Consider the following 21,709-nt stretch of genomic DNA (forward strand, 5'->3'; position numbering starts at 1 on the left):
GATGCTGAGGCTTTACAAGGCACTGGTGTGATGCTGAGGCTTTACAAGGCACTGGTGTGATGCTGAGGCTTTACAAGGCACTGGTGAGGCATCATGAAGTACAGGGTACAGTTTTGGTCTCCTCAAGAAAGGATGTGCTGGCATTGGAGAGAGTTCAGAGAAGATTCAAAGAATGAGGAACATTTGATGGCTCTTGGACTGTGCTCCTTGGAGTTCCGAAGAATATGGGGAATCGCATAGAAGGATTTTGAATGTTGAAAGGCCTGGACAGAGGGGATGTGGCAAAGTTGTTTCCCATGGTAGGGAACTCTGGGACAAGAGGGTACAACTTCTAGATTGAAGGGCACCCATTTAAGACAGATATATGTCAGAATTTCTTTAGCTAGAGAGTTGCTGCTGTGGAGGCCAGGTCGTTGGGTGTATTTAAGGCAGAGATTGATAGATATCTGAACCATCAGGGTATCAAAGGTTATGGAAGTTGGCAGAGGATTGGGGCTGAGTTGGGAGAATGGATCAATTCATGATGGAATGGCAGAGCAGATTTGATGGTCTGAACAGCCTAGTTCTTCTATATCTTATGGTCTTAAAACCTGATAGTTTCTTGCTCTTCTATTTCTGAAACAGAGTATTGATTCTGAAATGTTCAATCTGTGTTCCTTGCTACCAGCGCTGCCTGTCCTGTTGAACAAACACAGAGTTCTACTTTTCTTCATATCAACTTTTAAAATACACTGTTCAATATTTTAAGTCCAATCCCATTTTTGTTACTTCTTGAACTGTTCAACCCCTATTTATGGCATGTTCAGGAACCTTCTTTAAGTTGGAAGAATTTTGTGAAATAAGAGTTATAGCCCAGGGAACAGTCTTAAAAATAAAACATACCGGATTTCAAAAGTGCAGTGTGATACCATGAGGAATGCTTTATTAAGCACAACTGAGGCATGTTCTCTCAGCAGAATTTACTCCATCAAAAGCCTTCAAAACTCTAAAGATTTTTTCTAATTTGTTCCCTAACCTTTTGTGGTTTGAAGAGAATGTCTATCTTGATATGACTGAAACCTTTTGACCTTGATACTATTCTGGTATACATCTTTCAGGTTTGTAACCAATTCTTGAATTAGCCACAATACATCAGTTGGAAGATAAACCAGCAGTTTATAAAGATTTACTTTGCATTCAGTTTTTATTAACAAAGCCAAGGTTTTTCATGTTTTCCTTGTAAACTTCAATTTGTCCTATTAATCATCAAAAATTGTATATGTAGATATCAGTCTTTCTGTTCCTGAATGATCATTAAAATTTAACTATTTAGTTTATATTACCTTTGTCCCTTAAAAACAAAGTACTTGATAATCATCTTGAGTCAAAAGTTCATGTATTCTGTGTTGACTCAATCTGTATTTTTAATACTGTCTTCCTCATTGCTGCATTTGCAAGCCTTTCATAACTTGGTATTAGCATCTGCTGCCAGCATTAGGTTCTCAAGTTAGCATGCAGTTGCTTCAAATTTTCTTCAATAATCTACTTGTCATTTAACCTTTTAACATGTAGTTCCATTTGTTTTCTGCAAATAAGATCTTTGTGCCCCCCAATATCACTTGATATTTCTCTTTTGTACTTGACCTATCTATTGGATTGTCCAATGAATCATTAACGTCATAATAAGCTAGAGACTGCAGATGCTGGATTTTTGAGGAAAGAGAAAACAAAATGCTGAACAAATTCAGTAGGTTCAAGGGTATCTGTCTGTGTCTGTGTGGTGGGAATGCTGGAAGAAGGAACTGTTAATGATGAGAATCCACAGGACCATAGAGCGGCAGGCAGGATCACCGGAGTCTCCCTCCTCATCAATGACGGGATCTGCCAGCACTTTTGTCTGTAGAGGGCACGCAAAATCATTGTGGAGCCCTTCCACCCTGCATACAACATTTTTTCAGCTGCTTCCGTCAGGAGTATCAAAGCCAGCACCATAAGGCTGAGGACCAGCTTCTTCCCCTGGGCAACACAAAACAGTATTTATTTATTTTTATAGATAAAATAAGAGTCCTGCATGTGTACTATTTGTATGTGGTGCTATGACTGGTTGTGTGTCTGCATGTTTTGCATCAAGGATGGGAGATTTAATTTAAAAAAAAAGGGTAAGGGAAAGGTTAAACAAGGGATAGGTAGACTGAGGAGGAGTGAAGGATGGTGGGTAGATGTAGCAAGGTGGGGAAAAGGGAGGGTGGAATTCCAAGAGGCAGGTGGGTGATAGGTGGAAATAGCTCAGGTAGCTGGAGTCAGGTCAGGGGAAGAGTGAAGGTAGAGACAAAAGGTCATTTCATGTCAGACCTTCACCTTGAGCTACAGGAACAGATGGAAAATTAAGAACTTACCTTTCAGACAGCAGCCCTAAAAGGCTTTTCCAGTCTCCCATTCACATCCAGAGGTGCCTTGTAAAGCCCTCTGGATCTGACGGAGGCGGGCGACTGGTGCCGTGGTGCCACCTGTCATAAAAACGCAGCAGAGGAATGGCAGTCTTCCCTTCCCATAATCCCCCAAGCAGCTGGAACTGCTCTGAGGTTCCCAGAACAGTTCCAGCTGTGTGGGGATTATGGGTAGGGAAGACAGCCATTGCTCTGCCGCGTTTTGAGCCGCACAGAGCGGCCCCAAAGGCCAAAGCAGCCTGGTGTGGCTGTCCCAGCCTGCACTGGCCGCCCCCTGACAGTTCCCACTGCCCAATGGCTCCCGCTGGCCCCCACTGACAGCTTCTGCTGCCCTGATGGTCCCTGCTGCCCCACCAGCCACTGCTGAATGCTCCCACTGCTCCGACTGTTCCCACTGTCCCAAATGCCCCCGCTTCCCTGCCGGCCCCCTGCATCATCAACCTGCCCCTAAACAGCCCCTTATCATGGCTGTACATTCAGATCGATCGGTGGAGTGCTGCGCTCCGTCAATTATCCCTCTCCGAGAGGGGTTGGATTATATGGGTTGGACACGGCCTCCGCACATTCAGAGGGGTATGTGGTTATGCATTTTGGCGGAGGTTCTCCGCCTTTTGCTCTATCTGAAAGGGCCTAAAGTTTGGAGGGAGACAAGCAGAGACACAAAGGCTATAAGTTTTGGAATTTTATAAGGAAGGTGATAATGGAACCATTAAGTGAGAAATGTTCAGTTGGATCAGATGGGGGTGGGGGAACCAGCAGACATTATTCATAATAGACTTATTTTGTTTCGTTTTAAACAATACTTTCGCTGTTGAGCGATTCAAATTTTAGTCCCCTTTTTCAAGTTCTAATTTATTATCATTTGATTGTACAACCCAAATGAAACAGTGTTTCTCCAGACCATTGTGAACACAAGGCACATTTATAAAAATACAATTTAAAATAAACATGTATAAATATTTTGGTATGAATTATTTGATTACAGGACACTGTTCATCTACCTCACAGCCTGCAGGAAGAAGTGTGATTTCCTAACCTCACAGACCTGATTTGAATGCTCCTATACCTCCTTCTTGATGGTAGTGGGTCAAAGATACTGTGTGTTGGATTGAAAGAGCCTTCTAAAATTCTTTGAGCCCCATTTAAGCAATGCTGCCAATAAATGCTATCAATAGAGGAAAGGGAGACCCCAGTAATCTTCTCAGCTGTTTTGATGATCCTCTGAATTGATGCCACACCACATAATGATGCAGCCAGATGGGACACACTCAATTATGTTCCAGTAAAAAGTTGTCAACATGCAGGTCAGTAACCTTGCCCTCCTCAACCTCCTTAGGAACTGTAGGTACTATTGCTGCACCTTCCTGACTAATGATGAGGGTCTGAATAGGTCTGTAATATGACCTGCTGGTACTGAAATACCTGTTCCCTGAAAGTAGCCATTTCTCACTTAAAATATAAAACTTATGGAAGATTTTTGATATTTGCAATTCATATTTTACTTGAAACAAGTACACAAATAAACACAAGGTTAGAAAGGTGATCCCAGATTACTCCATTTATAAACAAATAGACCCCAACTTACAATGGGGTTCCATTCCGGGACTCGCATTGTAAGATAAAAATCATTACGTCGAAACAATACCAATGTCCCCGTTCCTGCCGCTCTGTGAAGCACCTGAGTACAAGTTCTCTCATTAAGTGTGACATAAATATAAAATGACGCTCTATTAACTACAAATTTTGTGTGAGGATTATCTTGAGAATAGCATAATGTATTTTAACTCTGGTTTATGAATGACATACCTTTTTTTCCTCTTACACAGATCTGCTCTGGATTAAATTACCCCGCTCTTGCCAGGAGCATGACGTCCCTGCTCCTGCCAGGAGTCCGACCATCGCAAGCTGCAGTTTAGCCACCCTGTCCAGATGTTCCCTATTCCTTATTCAGAAGAGCTTTAGGGATCTTTTTCAGGAATCATCCACCAAAATGACAAAAATGATAGGAGACAGAGAGATTCTGAAAGGGGAAAGAGGCATCAGAAAGAGTCCAAGCAAGCCTACTTGGATAATTTTTGACATTTCTACCCCCTTCCTGACAATCATATTGTAAGTCTGAACATTGAAAGTCGGGGTCTACCTGGAAATAAGCAAGATATGACATGGATGGAACAAATTAGTATGCAGCATGTACCGGTAGTAGAGAAAAATAATTTCTTTCATTAACTGTTGAATAAACTCACATTTTTTCAATTCAGTCCTGACCCAAAAAACTTCAAAACTTGAAATAAAAATATGCTGGATATTCAGAAACTGCATACTAAATAAAAACATGAAAAATAATAGCAAGTCTAGGTCATCTGGCTGTGAACTCCGCTCCAATTACCTGCTAGGTCCCATAACCCTTAATTCTACAATTATTCAAAAATATCTCTATCTGTGCCTTAAAAACATTCAATGAGGCTGGTTCTCCTGCTTCCTTGGGCAGAGAATTCCACAGATTCACTGCAGTCTGGAAAACAGTTCCTTTTAAATCTACTCCCCCTCATTCTCGGCTCACCTGCCAGTGGAAACAACCTCCCAGCAACTATCTAGCTTGTGTCCATTTTGCCATTGAATCATATCTCGGAATTTGTAACTTAAGACATGAGAAATGTTAAGTCTAGTTTGTTTGGGGAGATGATTTTGTTCATACACATGCCATTACAAGACCAGTGTCAACTAACTGTCTGCTTGCTACAATTAGCCATCGACTCCAGATCATTGAAAATTATTTTTCCACTCTCCTCACCCACCCTAAAGTGGAACAGTACAGTTTGGTCATAGATGCTAAACATGCAAGTCTGCAGATGCTGGGGTCGAGTGCAATACACAAATGTGCTGGAGAAACTCTCAGCAAGTCACACAACATTCAGAGGAGGTAAAGGGTAACTAACATTTCGGGCCTGGGCTCATCTGGTATAACCAGAAACAGGCAGGTGCCTGAATAAGTGGGGAAGAAAAAGGGAGGAAGGGGCAGGGTGAATACAGGTGGGAGGGTAGAACAGAAAATAGCTGAAAAGTGATGGGGAAAGAGTAGCTTTCTGATAGGAGAGGGAAGGAAAGGGCAGGAAAGCTGCAGGAAAGGAGAAAGATAGATAGGGAAAAAGACTCAGGAGGTGGGGGGGTTAAAGGATATTGGAGAAGTCACTGTTATTGCCATCTAGTTGAAGAGCACCAAGATGGAATATAAAGTGTTGCTCCACCAATTTATGGGTGGCTTCAGCTTAGCAGTGCATGAAGTGATGGGCAGACATGTTGGTATGACAACGATGAATGGAATTGAAATGGTTGGCACTGTGAAGTCCTTGCTGTTGGAGAGGACAAATCAAAGGTGCTCAATGAAATGATCTCCCAGTCTGCATCATATCTCACTGATATAGAAAAGGCCGCATACAGTCACTGAGCACTACAGAGTTGCAAGGGTTGTGGTCACAGGCTTAGGTACCAAGGGGCCAATTCGTGGGAAGGGATGTGTGGCAGAGGGTGTCTTGGAGGAAGCAGTCCGTGCAGAAAGCGGAGAGAAGGGAGGAGGAAATTTGACTAGTGGTGGGATCATGTTGTTGGTGGAGGAAATTGCAGAGGCTCTCATGGTGGTCAGTGAGGTCAAGGGGAATCCTGTCCTTGGAACGTCTTGGGGAAGAAGGGACCAGGGCAGATGTACAGCAAATAGAGGAGATGCAGGTGAGGGCTGAGTTAATGGCTGTAGTGAGGAAGCCATGTTTTTTGAAAAAGGAGGATACCTTGGATGTTCTGGAATCTAAGACCTCATCCTGGGAGAAGTTGTGATGGAGATGGAGGAATTGAGAGGAAGTAACAGAATCCTACAGGAAACAGGGTGGGAAGAGGTGTAGTTGAGGGAGCTGTTGGAGACAATAGGTTTATAGATGTCTGTTGATAGTTTGTCTCTTGAGATGGTGACAGAGAGATCAAGAAAGTGAAGAGATGGACCAAATTAATTTGAGAGCCTTTGGTCCATCAGAGATAAACATTAAGTCTGTAGATGCAGGAAAACTGGACCAATGCATAAGGAAAGTGGTAGGGGAACCTAGCAAATCATACAACATCCATGGAAAGCAACAGACAATCAATGATTCTGGCCTTCAAGAACCCTACCTTTGGGCCTACCACATCTACACCAGCCATCCCATCTGCCTGCAAGTGCTTTAAATGCCTCTACTCCCAGGCTATTCTGTTGAAATGTGTCTGAAACATCACTGCTACCTCTGCTTTTACCACCTCCCTACCACTATGAAAAACGTGCCTTATGAATCTATTTTAAATTTTTCCCTCTCACCTTAAACCATATCTATATTTGTCATTTCCACCTTGCCATTCATGATTTTATACACTTCAATCAGGTCACCCCTTCAGTCTCCAAGATTGTCCAAACTGACATTTCAGCTAACACTCTCCAATCAGGCAATATCCTTCCTGGCAAACCTCTTCTGCACCCTCTTCAAAGCCTCCACAATTTTTTTTGTTGTGCAGTGACTAGAATTGCACAGAGTACTCCAATGTGGTCCATCTAAAATTTTGCATACAATAGCTAAAACATGACTCCCTGACCTATGAAGAAAAGCATGCTGCAATCCTTCTTTACCACTCGACTTATGTGGCCATTTTCAGGGAGCTATGGACTTGCATCCCAAGATTCATCTGTACATCAATGTTCCTGGGGATCCTACCATTTAGTGCAGTTTCCTTATGCATTCAATCTCCCAACATGTGACACTTCATACTTGGCCTGGTTAAACACCACCACCCAAATTTCCAATTGATCGATATCCTGCAATATCCTTTGCCAACATTCCTCACATAATTCCACCAATTTTGTGCCATCTTCAAACTCACTAATCATCCTATTGACATTTTCATCTAGATTACTTACTCATATCACTAACAATAGATGTCCAAGTACTCACCCCACCACAGTCTCTCCTTTGTTTCCAAGCCAATTGTGAATCAAATTTACCAATTCATCATAGACCCCACATATCTTAATCTTCTGAACTAGCCTATCACAAGGGTCCTTGTCTAATGCTTTACTAAAACCCATGTAGTCAACATCCACTGTCCTATCACTGTCATTTCATCAAAAAACGTAATCAAATTAGTGAGAAAGGATCTCCCTCACACAAAGTAAAGCTATGTCCAATAAGTACATTCTTTTGCAAATCCAAGTAAATCCTGTCTCTAAAAATCTCTTCCAATAATCTCCCTACAACTGATTCAAGGGTGACCAGTTCCTAATTTCCTGATTGCTCCTGTTACCCTTCCTTGAACAAAGATGACAATTTTCTAGCCTTCTGGCACTTCACTGCTGACTAAAGAGGATACAAAAATCTCAGTCACAGGCTCTAATTCCCTGGAAGAATTCAGGAGGTCATGCAGTATTTGTAGAGAAAGATATGGTTTAGAATTTGGTTCAAGACCTTGCATTTCAACACCAGTGGAGTCTTGACTTTAAATGTCAACTATCCCTTTGCCTCAATAGACACTGCCTGACCTACCGACTTTCTCCTGTAGTTTGAGTTTTGCTGCAGATTTTTTGCATTTTTGTGTCCCCAGTAATCTCTTCTCTTGAGAATCTGTGATAAATTCCATCAGGCACTTAAACCACCTTAATGTTTTTCAAGAGAAACAACACCTGTTGCTTCTTAATAACAATATGCTTTCAAATCTCAATAATCTTCCCTGTCCTCTCCTTGGTGAGCACCTGTTTTGAGAAAGTGTCAGGTTCGGTGGGTTCAAAGAGAGATGAGTCTTCACAAGAGTTTGCAATCAAACATAACTTTATTAATAAGAGAGACAATTTATAAGGGAGCATGGGAAGAGAATGTAACGGGAAACAAACAGGGGATCAAGTTAAACATTACACAATTATTAATTCACACAGGTGATGCAGGCAATCACGCACGATAAGCAAGTGTTATACACACCTGCCTGGACCCCTGAATAAGAGGAGGTGGATCTGGTACCACTTTTCCCACAAGGGTATATGCACGCTCTTGGACCCTTGATCAATTGAGATGGATTTGGTATCACTGTACCCTCAGGGGTATCCGCAGGCTCTCGGACTCCTGATTAGTAGAGAGCAGCAGTTCTACTATCAGTATAGATCTATAGCAACTTGAACTATAGCAATACCATGGTTGCAACGTCTGCAGTTACGACTTGGCCTGGAGCAGAGTCCGGGGCTATCACCACAAGGCAGAGAGAGTGAGTGCCGTCTGTGCTGGTGATAAATATAAGGTTCTAGCCAATAAGAATGCTAGGTGATTTCAACCAGCCAGTGGCAAGGTGTGCACTGACCAGTGGTCCAAGCCCAATCTTAACTGGCACTCAGCCTGCAAATCATAACTTGGTCTATAACTTTGTAACTTTGAGTGGAACACAAAGTACACCACGAACTGACAGGTTTTGAGACTTCCAAATGAGTTTCAGGTGGGGAGGCCATGTGGCCACCAGCAATAGGCAGCGAGTTCACGCCTCCTCCACACACAACACCAACGTGAACAACTTACTGGAACTCATCCACTTCCTCTAGATCCAGACACAAATTCTCTCTTTTGTCCTTGAATGGACTATCCTTTTCCAAGCTACTTCTTGATTTTAATATATATTTTAATATATATATATATAAATAATAATTTATAAAAAAAAATATATATAAATTGTCTTGTGATTCTCCTCAATCCAAGAACATTTCATGGCCCCTTTAAGCTTTCCTAATTCCTTCTTCCAATGTTACAGCATCACTGCTTCACAAAACTTGCATCTACCTTTTACCTCCCATCCCATTTACATCTATGACCTTAAAATATCCTGCACCACTTTGCTAGTTTCCAATTCCCCACACCTAATCAGTTCAGTTGTACAATCCCTCCACATCCCCAGCCCATGGCTCTGAGTGGCTTCCAATACTTCCTTGAACTGATTCCCCTAAACTAACACACTCATTCATTCACTGACCAGGATGAACGTCCTCAAGAGTTCCAATCCAGGGTCCAGGACCTGAAAAATTCATTTTGTTTCTCTTTCCACATGTTGCCTGCCCAGCTGACAGTTTTCACTCCGTAAGTAGCTTACACACACATTACAGGAGAATAAAAATTAGGCCCTTGTATTTGTGGGGGGGGGGGGGGGGGGTCCACAATTTGTGATAACGCGGCTGGTATTGCACTCAACAACAAAAAAAACAATCCGCTGGAACTCAATGGGTTGAGTTGCAGCAGTGGGAGAAAAAAGAATGTCCAATGCTTTGGCTCTGAAACCTTCATCATTTGCAGATGATATATACCTATCTTGCCAAATAACTTTGCAAAATCCAGTATATAAAAAAAATCAAAACAATTTGGTTGTAACATTTCATATTCTTTTTTTCTTTTAAAAATCCTTAATTTTTCATTGTGTGACAGAGTATAGAGAGGTGTTTGGGAGATAAATTGGGAAAGGTTTGTTAGAGCAGGTCACACACAAACACTTTAAAACTCAGAATTTTTGCAGAAGATTTTGCAAGATGCTCAGACTCATGATGGATGGTCATTTGCAAAAGGCAACAAATATAACAACAGCTTTGTCTGGAAAAGAGCATTTACTGCCTGGAAGGTCATGCGATCTTTGCTGGGAGAGAGCAGGAAAAAAAAGGTGTCCTCTCTCAGAGAGGAGGGAGAGAGAGAGAAGAGAGAGAGAGAGAGAGAGAGAGAGAGAGAGAGAGAGAGACAGACATTGGTTCCAGAGGGACAAGCTGGCAAAGATTGGAAGACAACCTGGTCAAAGGAGAAGACTGGCTGTCCGGTGTTTCCCTTGAAATAGGAGAAACAGAAAGGAACTCTGTGGTGACCTGAAAGAAAGAGGTTATCATCTGGAGAACCCTGAAGGGGGCAAGTTATGGATGCCATGGAACAAGAAAAACTCTTTCTCTGAGAGCCAACAAGAACCCTTCTGAGTGGTAACCATTTACCTATTAAGCACCAAAGCCTAGTGAACTTTATTAATGTTAACTTTCGTGCACCGTACAAGAATTGCCTGCAACCAGTGAGATTGGTCTGTGAAACAAAGAACTTTGCTGAACTTACGCACACATTACACCCACGTGCACTTAGAATTAGAAGGGGGGTTAAGTAGCTAAAGTGAGTCAATCGAGATAAGTTAAAGTTTGATTCTATTTTCATGTTCAAAGTTAATTAAAAGCAATTTTTGTTTAAGTAACCCTTTGTCATGGTGCATATCTATTGCTGCTGGGTTTTGGGGTCCTCTGGGCTCGTAACAATTGCCTCTTTTAAGGCTTTTTGTGCATTTCCTACTCTGTTACACTAATGTTAATTTCATTCATTAATGAAATAGTTCATTGGCTACAACATTTATACAGTCCTAGATGTGATGTTGACATTGTTGTGCCACTACCTTTTGCTGTTCCAATAATTTGCAGCACAAATAAGGTGCCGATGAAAAATCAGATAACACCGTCGTCCAATGTTTGCGATTGGAAAGTAATGCTAAGTGACCCCAATCTCTAGTCAATTTCTGTCTGTCAAATGTTTGCAGCTCATCTCATCCTTGGAGAATAATTATGATAAACACATTTCTGTATGTGTTTTCTGTTTCAGTGTATGTTAATGTGATCTTAGAATATCTAATCTTGGAAAAAAGCGGCACAAAATAAATGACCAAAAACTAATTTTTTTCTGTCAATATACATCTTAGAAACTAATATAATACGATGTTTAAATTTAACATAAATTATCTTGACAATGCCCAAAATCTGCATATACCATACATTAGCAAGCATATAACCACTTACAGCACAGAACAGGCCAGTTCGGCCCTACTAGTCGATGCCGTAACAAATCCCCACCCTCCTAGTCCCACTGACCAGCACCCGGTCCATACCCCTCTAGTCCCCTCCTATCCATGTAATGATCCAGTCTTTCCTTAAATGTAACCAATGATCCCGCCTCGACCACGTCTGCCGGAAGCTCATTCCACATCCCTACCACCCTTTGCGTCAAGAAATTTCCCCTCATGTTCCCCTTATAATTTTCCCCCTTCAATCTTTAACATGCCCTCTAGTTTGAATCTCCCCCACTCTTCATTGAAAAAGCCTATCCACATTTACTCTGTCTGTCCCTTTTAAAATCTTAAACACCTCTATCAAGTCCCCCCTCAATCTTCTACGCTCCAGAGAAAAAAGCCCCAGTCTGCACAACCTTTCCCTGTAACTCAAACCTTGAAATCCTGTCAACATTCTCGTGAACCTTCTCTGCACTCTCTCTATTTTGTTTATATCTTTCCTATAATTTGGTGATCAAAACTGTACACAGTCTTCCAAATTTGGCCTCACCAATGCCTTGTACAATTTCATCATAACCTTCCTACTCTTGAATTCAATACTCCGATTTATGAAGGCCAACATTCCAAATGCCTTCTTCACCACACCATCTACCTGAGTATCAGCCTTGAGGGTACTATTTACCACAACTCCTAAATCCCTTTGTGGCTCTGCACATCTCAATAGCCTACCATTTAATGTATATGACCTATTTAGATTTGAATGGCATGTTGTGGCACTGGTCCTTTGAATGATGTATTCAAATGGATGGAGCTGTATTCACAGAGTGGACAATAGGCCTTTCTATGCCAGGCCTCCATTTGGAGGCTGTCTATAGGCTCAGAGGGAAACATAAGCTTATCTTTTAGACAGCAGCCCTAAAAGGATGCTCCTGTGACGCATTCATGTTGATCGGCACCTCCTAGCGCCCTCCTGAGTCGATGGAGGCGGGCAACTAGTGCCAAAGTGCCCCCCGTCATAAATATACAGCAGAGCAATGGCTGTCTTTCCGACCCCACACAGCTGAAACCATCCTGTGTTTCCCAGAACAGTTCCTGCTGGATGGGGGATTATGGGTTGGGAAGACAACCATTGCTCTGCCACATTTTGAGCTACTTGACAAGCAGCCCCAAAGGTCGAAGCAGCTGGCGGGGCTGTCACACCTCACACCGGCTGACCCCTGACAGCCCCCACCCTGACAGCTCCCGCCGGACACCCTGCCCTGATGGCCCCTGCCGTGGAAGCCTCTGCCTTGATGCCCCCGCCCTGACGGCCCCCGCCAGACACCCCTGACCTGACAGCACCCGCTGGCCGCCCCTGCCCTGACAGTCCCCGCCAGTCACCCCTGCCCTGAGGGGGGTCATGAAGGGAGAGGGGTGAGTGGGTGGGAGAGAGGGGGGAGATGGGTCGCGGGCTGATGTGGAGTCATCGCGATGTCATCAGCTCACCCCCAGCCAGTCACTTGCAGCGGCTGTTCATTCATGTGAGACAGCTCCGTCGATTATCCTTCCCCGAGAGGGACTGCAGTCAGTGCCTTGGAGCCAGCCACTGTGCATTCATAGAAGTAAGTGTCCCAACGTAAGGGCGGAGAATCTTCGCCTTTACAGTCAGGCTTTTTCACTGCATGAAAGTGCCTAATGACTTTCTGCTTTTAAAGAGCTCAATAGGCAAATTTAAGAAGTAAATCACAAAATTCTGTAGACACCGTGGTTGAAGTAAAAACACAAAATGCTGGAGAAGCTCAGCAGGTTAAACAGTGTCCTTTAAGTAGCAAAGATAAAGATACAGAACCGATATTTCAGGCTTGAGCCCTTCATCAAAGTATAAGAAAATGCCGGCAAGCCTCCGAACAGGAAGGTAGGATGGGGGAGAGTGAGTGGCAGAGGCAGGAGATGATAGGTGGAGAAAGGAGGGGGGGGGACAGCAACAACTAGGGGGAAGGGGATGGTAGGGCTGTGTGGGTGAAAGTCTGGAAAGACAGGAAAGGGAAAGAAAAGGCAAACAAGTTTAATGAAAAGCAGTAAAGTCAACGTTCATGGCATGGGGCTGGAGAGTGCCCAGATGGAAAATAAGATGATGTTCCTCCAACCTGTGGGTGGTCAGGGTGCAACAGCACATAAGGCCATGGACAGACATGTGAGCATGGGAATGTGACCCGGAAATGAAATGATTGGACACTGGGAGAGCGATGTGGTTGCTAACGGAGAGCAGGTGCTGAGCAAAACTATCTCACAATCTGCATCCAGTCTCTATGATGTATATAATGTCACAAAGGGTGCGCCGGATGGATTAAATAAGTCTTCTAGATATATAAGTGAAGTATGAAGTGGTAGTTCATGTGAAAAACCTGTTTGGGGCCCCGGACCATGGTGAGGAAGGAGATTTCAAATGAGAAACAAAAGTATGGCCCACAGGCTGCTTTGAACAAATACAATATATTCTCTAGGTCACTGACCTATATCAAAAAAATCACCAGAAACACAGCTCTCAGCATTTAAACAGAACTAAAAGTATATTCCTTAGAAATTAAAGAAAAAATACATAATCAACTGTTGGTAGTAAAACACAGTAGAGGAATTCTCTATTGTATGCTGGATCACCACTGTCTCTGTGCTTAGCAATATTGCACATCAGGAGATTTTTATGCAATTATGGACCCCGAGGACCCCAAAACCCAGCAGCAATAGAAATTCACCAAGACAAATTGTTATTTAAACTAAATATGCTTTTATTTATCTTTAAATATGAAAACAGGATCAAACTTCAACTTATTACTATTAACTTAACTAACCTAACTTTAACCCCTTCTAATTTGAAGCGCAATGTATGTGTAAGTTCAGAAAATTTCTTTGGTTCACAGTCCAATTTCACTTCTCACTCCTCCAAGTTGTCCACAGAATTTAACACTTATGAATGTCACCAGGTTTTGGTGCTTTTTTAAAAATTTTTTATTTAACGAATAGAACTTTAAAAAGTTGAAAATGTACATGCATATTTTCAATAAACTCCCCAACACCCCCCACTAACCTACCCCAAAGAAAAGAAAATGAAAGATGAGGAGATCAACAAAATTCATCAATTAATTATCATGGATTAGAGAAACACCACTACTATGCGGCCAGGGGGTTCAAAAACTCAAACCCTTATAATCCAAATAAGGGATCCAAGTTTTACGATAAAAAAAACATCATGCAAATTATATGTTCTCTTCTCCAATGGAAGACAAGACCTCAATTCCACGTGCCATCTCTGAATACTCAAATCAGTCTCATTTTTCCAAGTAATTGCCAAATATTTTCTAGCTACAGTTAATGCCAATCTCAAAAATACAACTTGAAATCTATTTACTTTTAATTCTAAACTCAACCTCTTAATATTACATAACAAATATACTAAAGAATCTAATGAAAATTTCACTTTCAAACTAACTTCTAAAAATTCCTTAAGTCTATTCCAAAAAAGTTTTACTGTTTCATGTAACCTGTTTGGTCTCTCTCTCTCTCTCTCTCTCTCTCTCTCTCTCTCTGCTTGCAAAACCACATGACTTTCCTACAAAAGCAAACTACATTCAGACAGACTGTGGCACCGGACCTAATCTTCCGAGTTTGTTCAGGTGATGATTTGCAAAATAATAATCCATTTCTCCGCAATGTGTCCATTTAACACCTACTTGTGAAGTCTCTATAGGCATTCTTCAAAGTTTCTGCAAAGGCACTCGGAGCCTGGACTGTCTGGCTTGAGCAGAGCTCTGGCATTTTGAATGAGATCTGTGTTGTGAAGTGTTTGTATCTTTTTGTGACCTAACTACAAAACCCCACAATTTATCTCCTTTAAAACATATCTATATACAATATAAAATATAACATAATCCGTCACAATGCAATTAAGGATGTGTTGTCAAATGCATCATCTAATATACTTTTCTGTTATAAAACATTGATTGAGATACTGACTAGTCAAACAGACCCTTTCATAATCAATATTTCAAAATGAAATGCTTCATCAGATGTTAACTTTTGGAAAATAAAATATCAAAAGAAACGAGGATAGATAGCATAATTCAGCACAGGATCTTAAGAGTTCTTGAGCAACCTATTGTTAATACATATTATAATGTACCACCTATTTAGTGATAAATCCTGAATACAGAAAAATCTGCAATTGCAAACACACCCAACTTAACCATTGAAAACAGGGTGTGCATACAGGATACACCATTCCTCCAGATAAATACTCAACATTTTTGTTTGACAGGAAACAAGAATGTGACAGGAGGCAAGTACAAGCCGGAAATTCTACAGCAGATTATTGGTTGAGAATCTGAAATACTTCTTCTCATCAGCTGTTTGTTTGAATTCATTAATTTAACTTTTTTGTTAAAGGCAAACACTTCCTGCCATCAGGCTGCACACTTCACTGCTTAAAGACAAGCTACTGTCTTTATTAATAAAATAAGCCACATAATTCTTCAAGTTTGACAAACAAGTCAAGTAAATTGACTGATTCTCCCTCTGAATTGGTTGAGCAAGCTTCTCAGTTCAATCGCCAATAAATATTGAGCTTGACAGCAACACCCACATATGGGGAAAGATGTAACTAGACCCACACTTCAATCATTTTAAACTATAGAATTCATCCCAATGAGAACATAAAGTTACTTAAAAAATGTTAACTATGCAAGAAACTCAGTAAAAATCTGAACCTTTTGACTTTGTGCTTTGACGCAAATGAAAAAAGCTAATTGCAACCTTTCCTCAAAATATGCATTGGAGAGAACAGTAATAACACATGCAGAGAAAGACCGTTGAAAAATCTTCCAAAGTACCTTTTAATTATTAACAGATTTTTGTTTGCGCAAGATGAGGTTTCACACATCATTACATTAAAATTAATTTAACTAATTGGTTTAATAAACACTATTTAATGGTCATAACAGTTCCCTAATTCCAAATAACAATAACAAATTCCAAATCTACACACCATTAGTAAGAGTCATTTTATAGATGTTTTTAAAAAATACTCACGTGAAGCATTGTTGGCTCAGGGAGAAAATCAATATCTTCTCCAAAGATGAAATCAGGAGGAAGGTCTGGATAATGACAGTTGAAAATAATGTCCCCTTGAAAACAATAAGCCAAGATTGTTTTGTTATGTACAATTTAATCACATAACTCGTCCTTGCAAAGATACAGAACAGAGGTAAATTGAGACTCTCGCCAAGATTCTAATATGCTAGATTGGCTAAATACAATAAAAGTCCTAAAATCCGGACTGTTTCGGGATTGGGCAGTCTGGATTTGTAGATTTTCTGGATTCTTGAGCAGTACTTTTAAAATTCAAATGTAAGGAAAATTAAAAAAAGATGAACAGGTAAATTTTGATAGTTTAATAAACTTTTTTTCTATATTTAAAATACAAAGTACAATAAAACAAATAAATCTTATTCATTCATTTCTGCTACTTCTACATCTGTGGCACTTACAAAAGCCTACTAAATTTTTAAAATTTGAGAGATTCTCAGTCGGTCCGGATTTCTGGCATCCAAATTTTTGGACTTTTACTGTATCTTTAGAAATAGAGAGATTTTTGCTAAGCTAAGTTACCAGGGATAACGTGGGCTGATAATAGATCAGTCACTATGTTACGGAATGCAGGAGACATCTTCAAGGGCTGGATGACCCATTCGTGCTTCAAATATATTCACAAACATAACTTTCCAATTGTATGTCGTCACGCTGTTGTACAAACAATTTTGTATTCTAATTTGGTTTGTAAACAGATCACTGCTACAGACTTGGAAAGGCAAGGACAGATTGTGGAGAGTTAGCACGCCTTCTTTCATAGGAAATCTTTTCTCACTAATTTGATTTGATCATATTTAAAAAAAAGAGTTGATCATGAAATTTGATGATGGCAGGTCATCGACATGGACATTAGCAAGCCATTTGACAAGGAGTCAGTCAGAATGCTGGCCATGGAAGGTCAGATCACTAGGGATCCTGGGTGAGATAGGAGTTAGGAGATAGTAATGGAAAATTGTTTTTCAGGTTGGCTTGTGCCCAGTTCTGTGCAGCAGGGATCAGTGCTGGGAACCTGGCATTTATCATAATAATAATGATAATTCTGATGAGAATATAGGTGGCATTTTATTCAGTGGATGGTAAAGAAGACGTGTAAGATCTTAGCAAGATCAAAAACAACTGGGAGTGTGGGAAAAAGAATATTAGATGAAAATTAACTTAGCAAGTACAAAGTAAATGAGACTATACTTGGAGTATTGTGCATTGGCCTGGTTATTGAGCTACAGGAAGATACCATTGAGAATGAAAGAGCACAGAAAAGATTCACAAGAATGTTCAGCTTGAATTATAAGGATAATAAGTTGGAACTTTTCTCCCTGAAGTGTAGGAGGTTAAAACCATAGAACATTACAGCAGATAAACAAGCCTTTCTAGTCTGGCCGAACCACTTTTTTTTTGCCTAGTCCCAACTGACCTGTACCCATTCCATAGCCCTCCATACTTTCCACATCCATATAGCTGTTAAAATTCTTCTTAAATTTTAAAATTGAGCCTGCATTCAGCTGGCAGGTCATTCCTTACTCCCACCATTCACTGTGTGCAGAAGTTCCCCCACATGTTCCTCCTAACCCATATCCTCTGGTTTTTTTAATCTCCTAAAACGTGGAAAAAGTCTGCTTGCATTTACTCTAAATACACCCCTCATAATTTTGTGTACCAAATCAAATCTTCCCCCTTTCTTGTACATTCTTTATTCCAGGGAATAAAGTCCTAACCTGAATCTTTCCCCTCTAACTCAGTTCCTGAAGTTTGGACATCATCCTAGTAAATCTTCTCTGCACTCTTTCAAACTTATTGATATCTTGTAGTGAGGAGACCGAACCAGCAGAGGCAAGGCCAAATCTGGCCTCACCAATGCTTTATTCAGTTTTACAATAACATCCCAACTCCTGTACTCAATACTTTGATTTGTGAAGGCCAATATGTCAAAAGCTCTCTTTACAATCCCGTCTACCTATGATGCCACTTTCAGGGAATTATGTATCTGTATTCCCAGACGTCTCTGTTCTACCGCACTCCTCAGTGCGCTTGTAGCGGTAGCTACGAGGAAAGAGACTTTCAACCACCACGTTGAGGCGTTTCACCGAGAGTTTAATTCAAAACCTGTGTACACCCCTTTAAGGGCAGCATGATAATAATAATAATAATAATAAATAGCTTTTTATTGTCATTGTACAAGTTATACAACGAGATTTATGACAGCAGTACAAGGTTACAATGCAGCGACGCAACCACAGGCAGCACCACAGAAGTTAAATAAAAAATTTAATTTACAGTGGCGTATATGTCCTTTATGTGAATGGAGTGGGGGAGTGTCGGCTGTATGTATAATAGATGTGGAGAACAGAGAGGGGAATTTGTGGATACGTGTGTTCAGTGTAGTGACAGCCCTGGGGGAAAAAGCTGTTTCTGTTTGTTCTTGTCTTAATTGACCTGTAGCGTCTGCCAGAGTGTTGTAGGTCAAACAGATGCAGGGCAGGGTGGGTGGGATCCTTTATTATTGCTTGTGCTCTACTGAGGCAACGAGAGGTGTTGAGATCCTTCAGGGAGGGTAGGGGACATCCAATGATCTTTTCTGCTGCCCTCACCACCCGTTGAAGTCTTTGCCGCTCTTCTTCAGTGCAATGGGAGAACCATACTGTGCTGCAGTACAGCAGGATGCTCTGTACGGTGGAACTGTAGAAGGTAATCAGCAGCTCTCTGACCCACCTTGCTCTTTTTGAGCATTCTCAGGAAGTACAGGCGCCTCTGGGCCTTTTTGATGACTGCTGAAGTGTTTACAGTCCAGGAGAGGTCGTCTGAGATATTGATGCCCAGGAGGGTGAAGCTGTGGACCCTCGTCACACAGTCACCATCTATGTAGAGGGGGAGCGGGTCAGACCTGTGCTTCCTGAAGTCCAGAATGATTTCCTTTGTTTTTGTGGTGTTTAGGATCAGGTTATGAGCCCGGCACCACTCGTTCAGATTCAGGATTTCATTCCTGTAGGCAGACTCATCTCCCCCTGTGATCAACCCCACCACCGTGGTGTCATCTGCAAACTTCGCGGGCAGTAACATCATCACACTGCCTAAGGAGCACACTCAGTTCAAACCATGAGGCAAGGAGTCATGGGGTCCCCCGATGACGCCATGTACTCGCAGCTGCCCCTCAGCACGGCGGTACAAGCGGGGCTGGTTTGCTACGGGTATGTGCGCTGCTACACCCTAACATTTATGGTGCATGCCTTTGCTTTAAAAAAGGCTCCAAAAGTAACCTTGTAAATTATAGGCTGGTAAGCTTGACCCCAGTAGTAGGTAAATTATTGGAACGTGATCTAGGAGATCTGATATATAATTATTTGGATAGCCATGGTCTAATTAGGGATAATCAACATGGCTTTATGCATGGTAGGTCATTTTTAAGATTGCCTTTAATTCTGACAGGAACATACATACTCTGAACTCTCAAAATACATGCAAAAGTTTAGAGGGATATGGGGCCAATGGAACTAGCCTGAGTAGACAACTTGGTTGGCGTCAAGTCAAAGTTAGCTTTTTACAGCACAGAAAAAGATATATGATTCTATCTTCTTCAGCATGATGCTGAAACAAGCCATGAAAGACCTCAACAATGAAGACGCTGTTTACATCCGGTTCTGCACGGATGGCAGTCTCTTGAATCTGAGGCACCTGCAAGCTCACACCAAGACACAAGAGCAACTTGTCCGTGAACTACTCTTTGCAGACGATGCCGCTTTAGTTGCCCATTCAGAGACAGCTGTCCAGCACATGACGTCGTGTTTTGCGGAAACTGCCAAAATGTTTGGCCTGGAAGTCAGCCTGAAGAAAACTGAGGTCCTCCATCAGCCAGCTCCCCACCATAACCACCAGCCCCCCCACATCTCCATCGGGCACACAGAACTCAAAACGGTCAACCAGTTTACCTACCTCGGCTGCACCATTTCATCTGATGCAAGGATCGACAAAGAGATAGACAACAGACTCGCCAAGGCAAATAGTGCCTATGGAAGACTACACAAAAGAGTCTGGAAAAACAAACACCTGAAGAAACACACAAAGATCAGCGTGTACAGAACCGTTGTCAAACCCACGCTCCTGTTCAGCTCTGAATCATGGGTCCTCTACCGGCATCATCTACGGCTCCTAGAACGCTTCCATCAGCGCTGTCTCCGCTCCATCCTCAACATTCATTGGAATGACTTCATCACCAACATCGAAGTACTCGAGCTGGCAGAGTCTGCAAGCATCGAATCCATGCTGCTGAAGACCCAACTGCGCTGGGTGGGTCACGTCTCCAGAATGGAGGACCATCGCCTTCCCAAGATTGTGTTCTATGGCGAGCTCTCCACTGGCCACCGAGACAGAGGTGCACCAAAGAAGAGGTACAAGGACTGCTTAAAGAAATCTCTTGGTGCCTGCCACATTGACCACCGCCAGTGGGCTGATATCGCCTCCAACCGTGCATCTTGGCACCTCACAGTTCGGTGGGCAGCAACCTCCTTTGAAGACCGCAGAGCCCACCTCACTTACAAAAGACAAAGGAGGAAAAACCCAACACCCAACCCCAACCCACCAATTTTCCCTTGCAACCACTGCATCCGTGCCTGCCTGTCCCGCATCGGACTTGTCAGTCACCAACGAGCCTGCAGCAGACGTGGACATTACCCCTCCATAAATCTTCGTTCGCGAAGCCCAGCCAAAGAAATATTTAGAAAATTAAACCACAGCAGGTCATGCACAGTGTATAACAGAGAGAACTAGGTGTACAAGCACATTGGTCCCTAAAAACAGTGAGAGAGTTAGGTTGATGAGGAAGGTATGTGACACAGTGTCACGAGATATACTTGTGTATTGGCTACTGCTGTCGGAATGTCTGCCTAGCTGGTATAACAGATGGTGCTCAGTGACCCACTGGCCAGACAAAGGTAGCATTGAGTCTGTTAATAAAAGCCAAGTATTATTCCATTCACTTGTTTGATCTCTTATTGATGGTGTATCACTTTCGTTGGTTGGGGCACTGAGTACAAGAGTTGGAATTTCATGTTGCAGCTGCACAAGATGCTGATGAGACCGCACCTGGAAGATAGAATGCAACTTAAGAAGCCAGCCAATAGGATTGATGTGAATAAGCTAAAGAGGGTGCAGTACAGACGGGTATGGTCACAATCTCCCTCCCCCACCCCCCTCTCAATAACAGAGAAGTCCAAAACTAGAGGGGAAAGGTTTAAGAGGGTAAATATTTAAAGGTGATCTGAGGACCAGGCTTTCCACAAAGGGGGTACTGATACATGGAACAAGTGCCAGAGGAAGTGAAAGAGGTACAATTACAA

The 21,709-nt window shown here is 42.0% G+C and overlaps 1 protein-coding gene across 8 annotated transcripts in view; it reads right to left on the minus strand.

Moving 5' to 3' along the window:
* The window catches only part of babam2 (BRISC and BRCA1 A complex member 2), a 243,420-nt gene that overhangs the window by 188,372 nt on the left and 33,339 nt on the right, over window positions 1–21,709 (minus strand). For 7 of the 8 annotated variants that reach the window (XM_069887730.1, XM_069887731.1, XM_069887732.1 and 4 more), the window contains one exon: window positions 16,323–16,417. In XM_069887730.1, coding sequence (XP_069743831.1) covers window positions 16,323–16,417 — 95 coding nt within the window. Of the gene's footprint in view, window positions 1–16,322; window positions 16,418–21,349; window positions 21,456–21,709 lie in introns of all 8 variants that reach the window. The other variant, XM_069887729.1, reaches the window with a different exon arrangement.

This window comes from Narcine bancroftii, chromosome 6 (genome assembly GCF_036971445.1).
Source record: "Narcine bancroftii isolate sNarBan1 chromosome 6, sNarBan1.hap1, whole genome shotgun sequence".
NCBI classification, from domain to species: Eukaryota; Metazoa; Chordata; class Chondrichthyes; order Torpediniformes; family Narcinidae; genus Narcine; species Narcine bancroftii.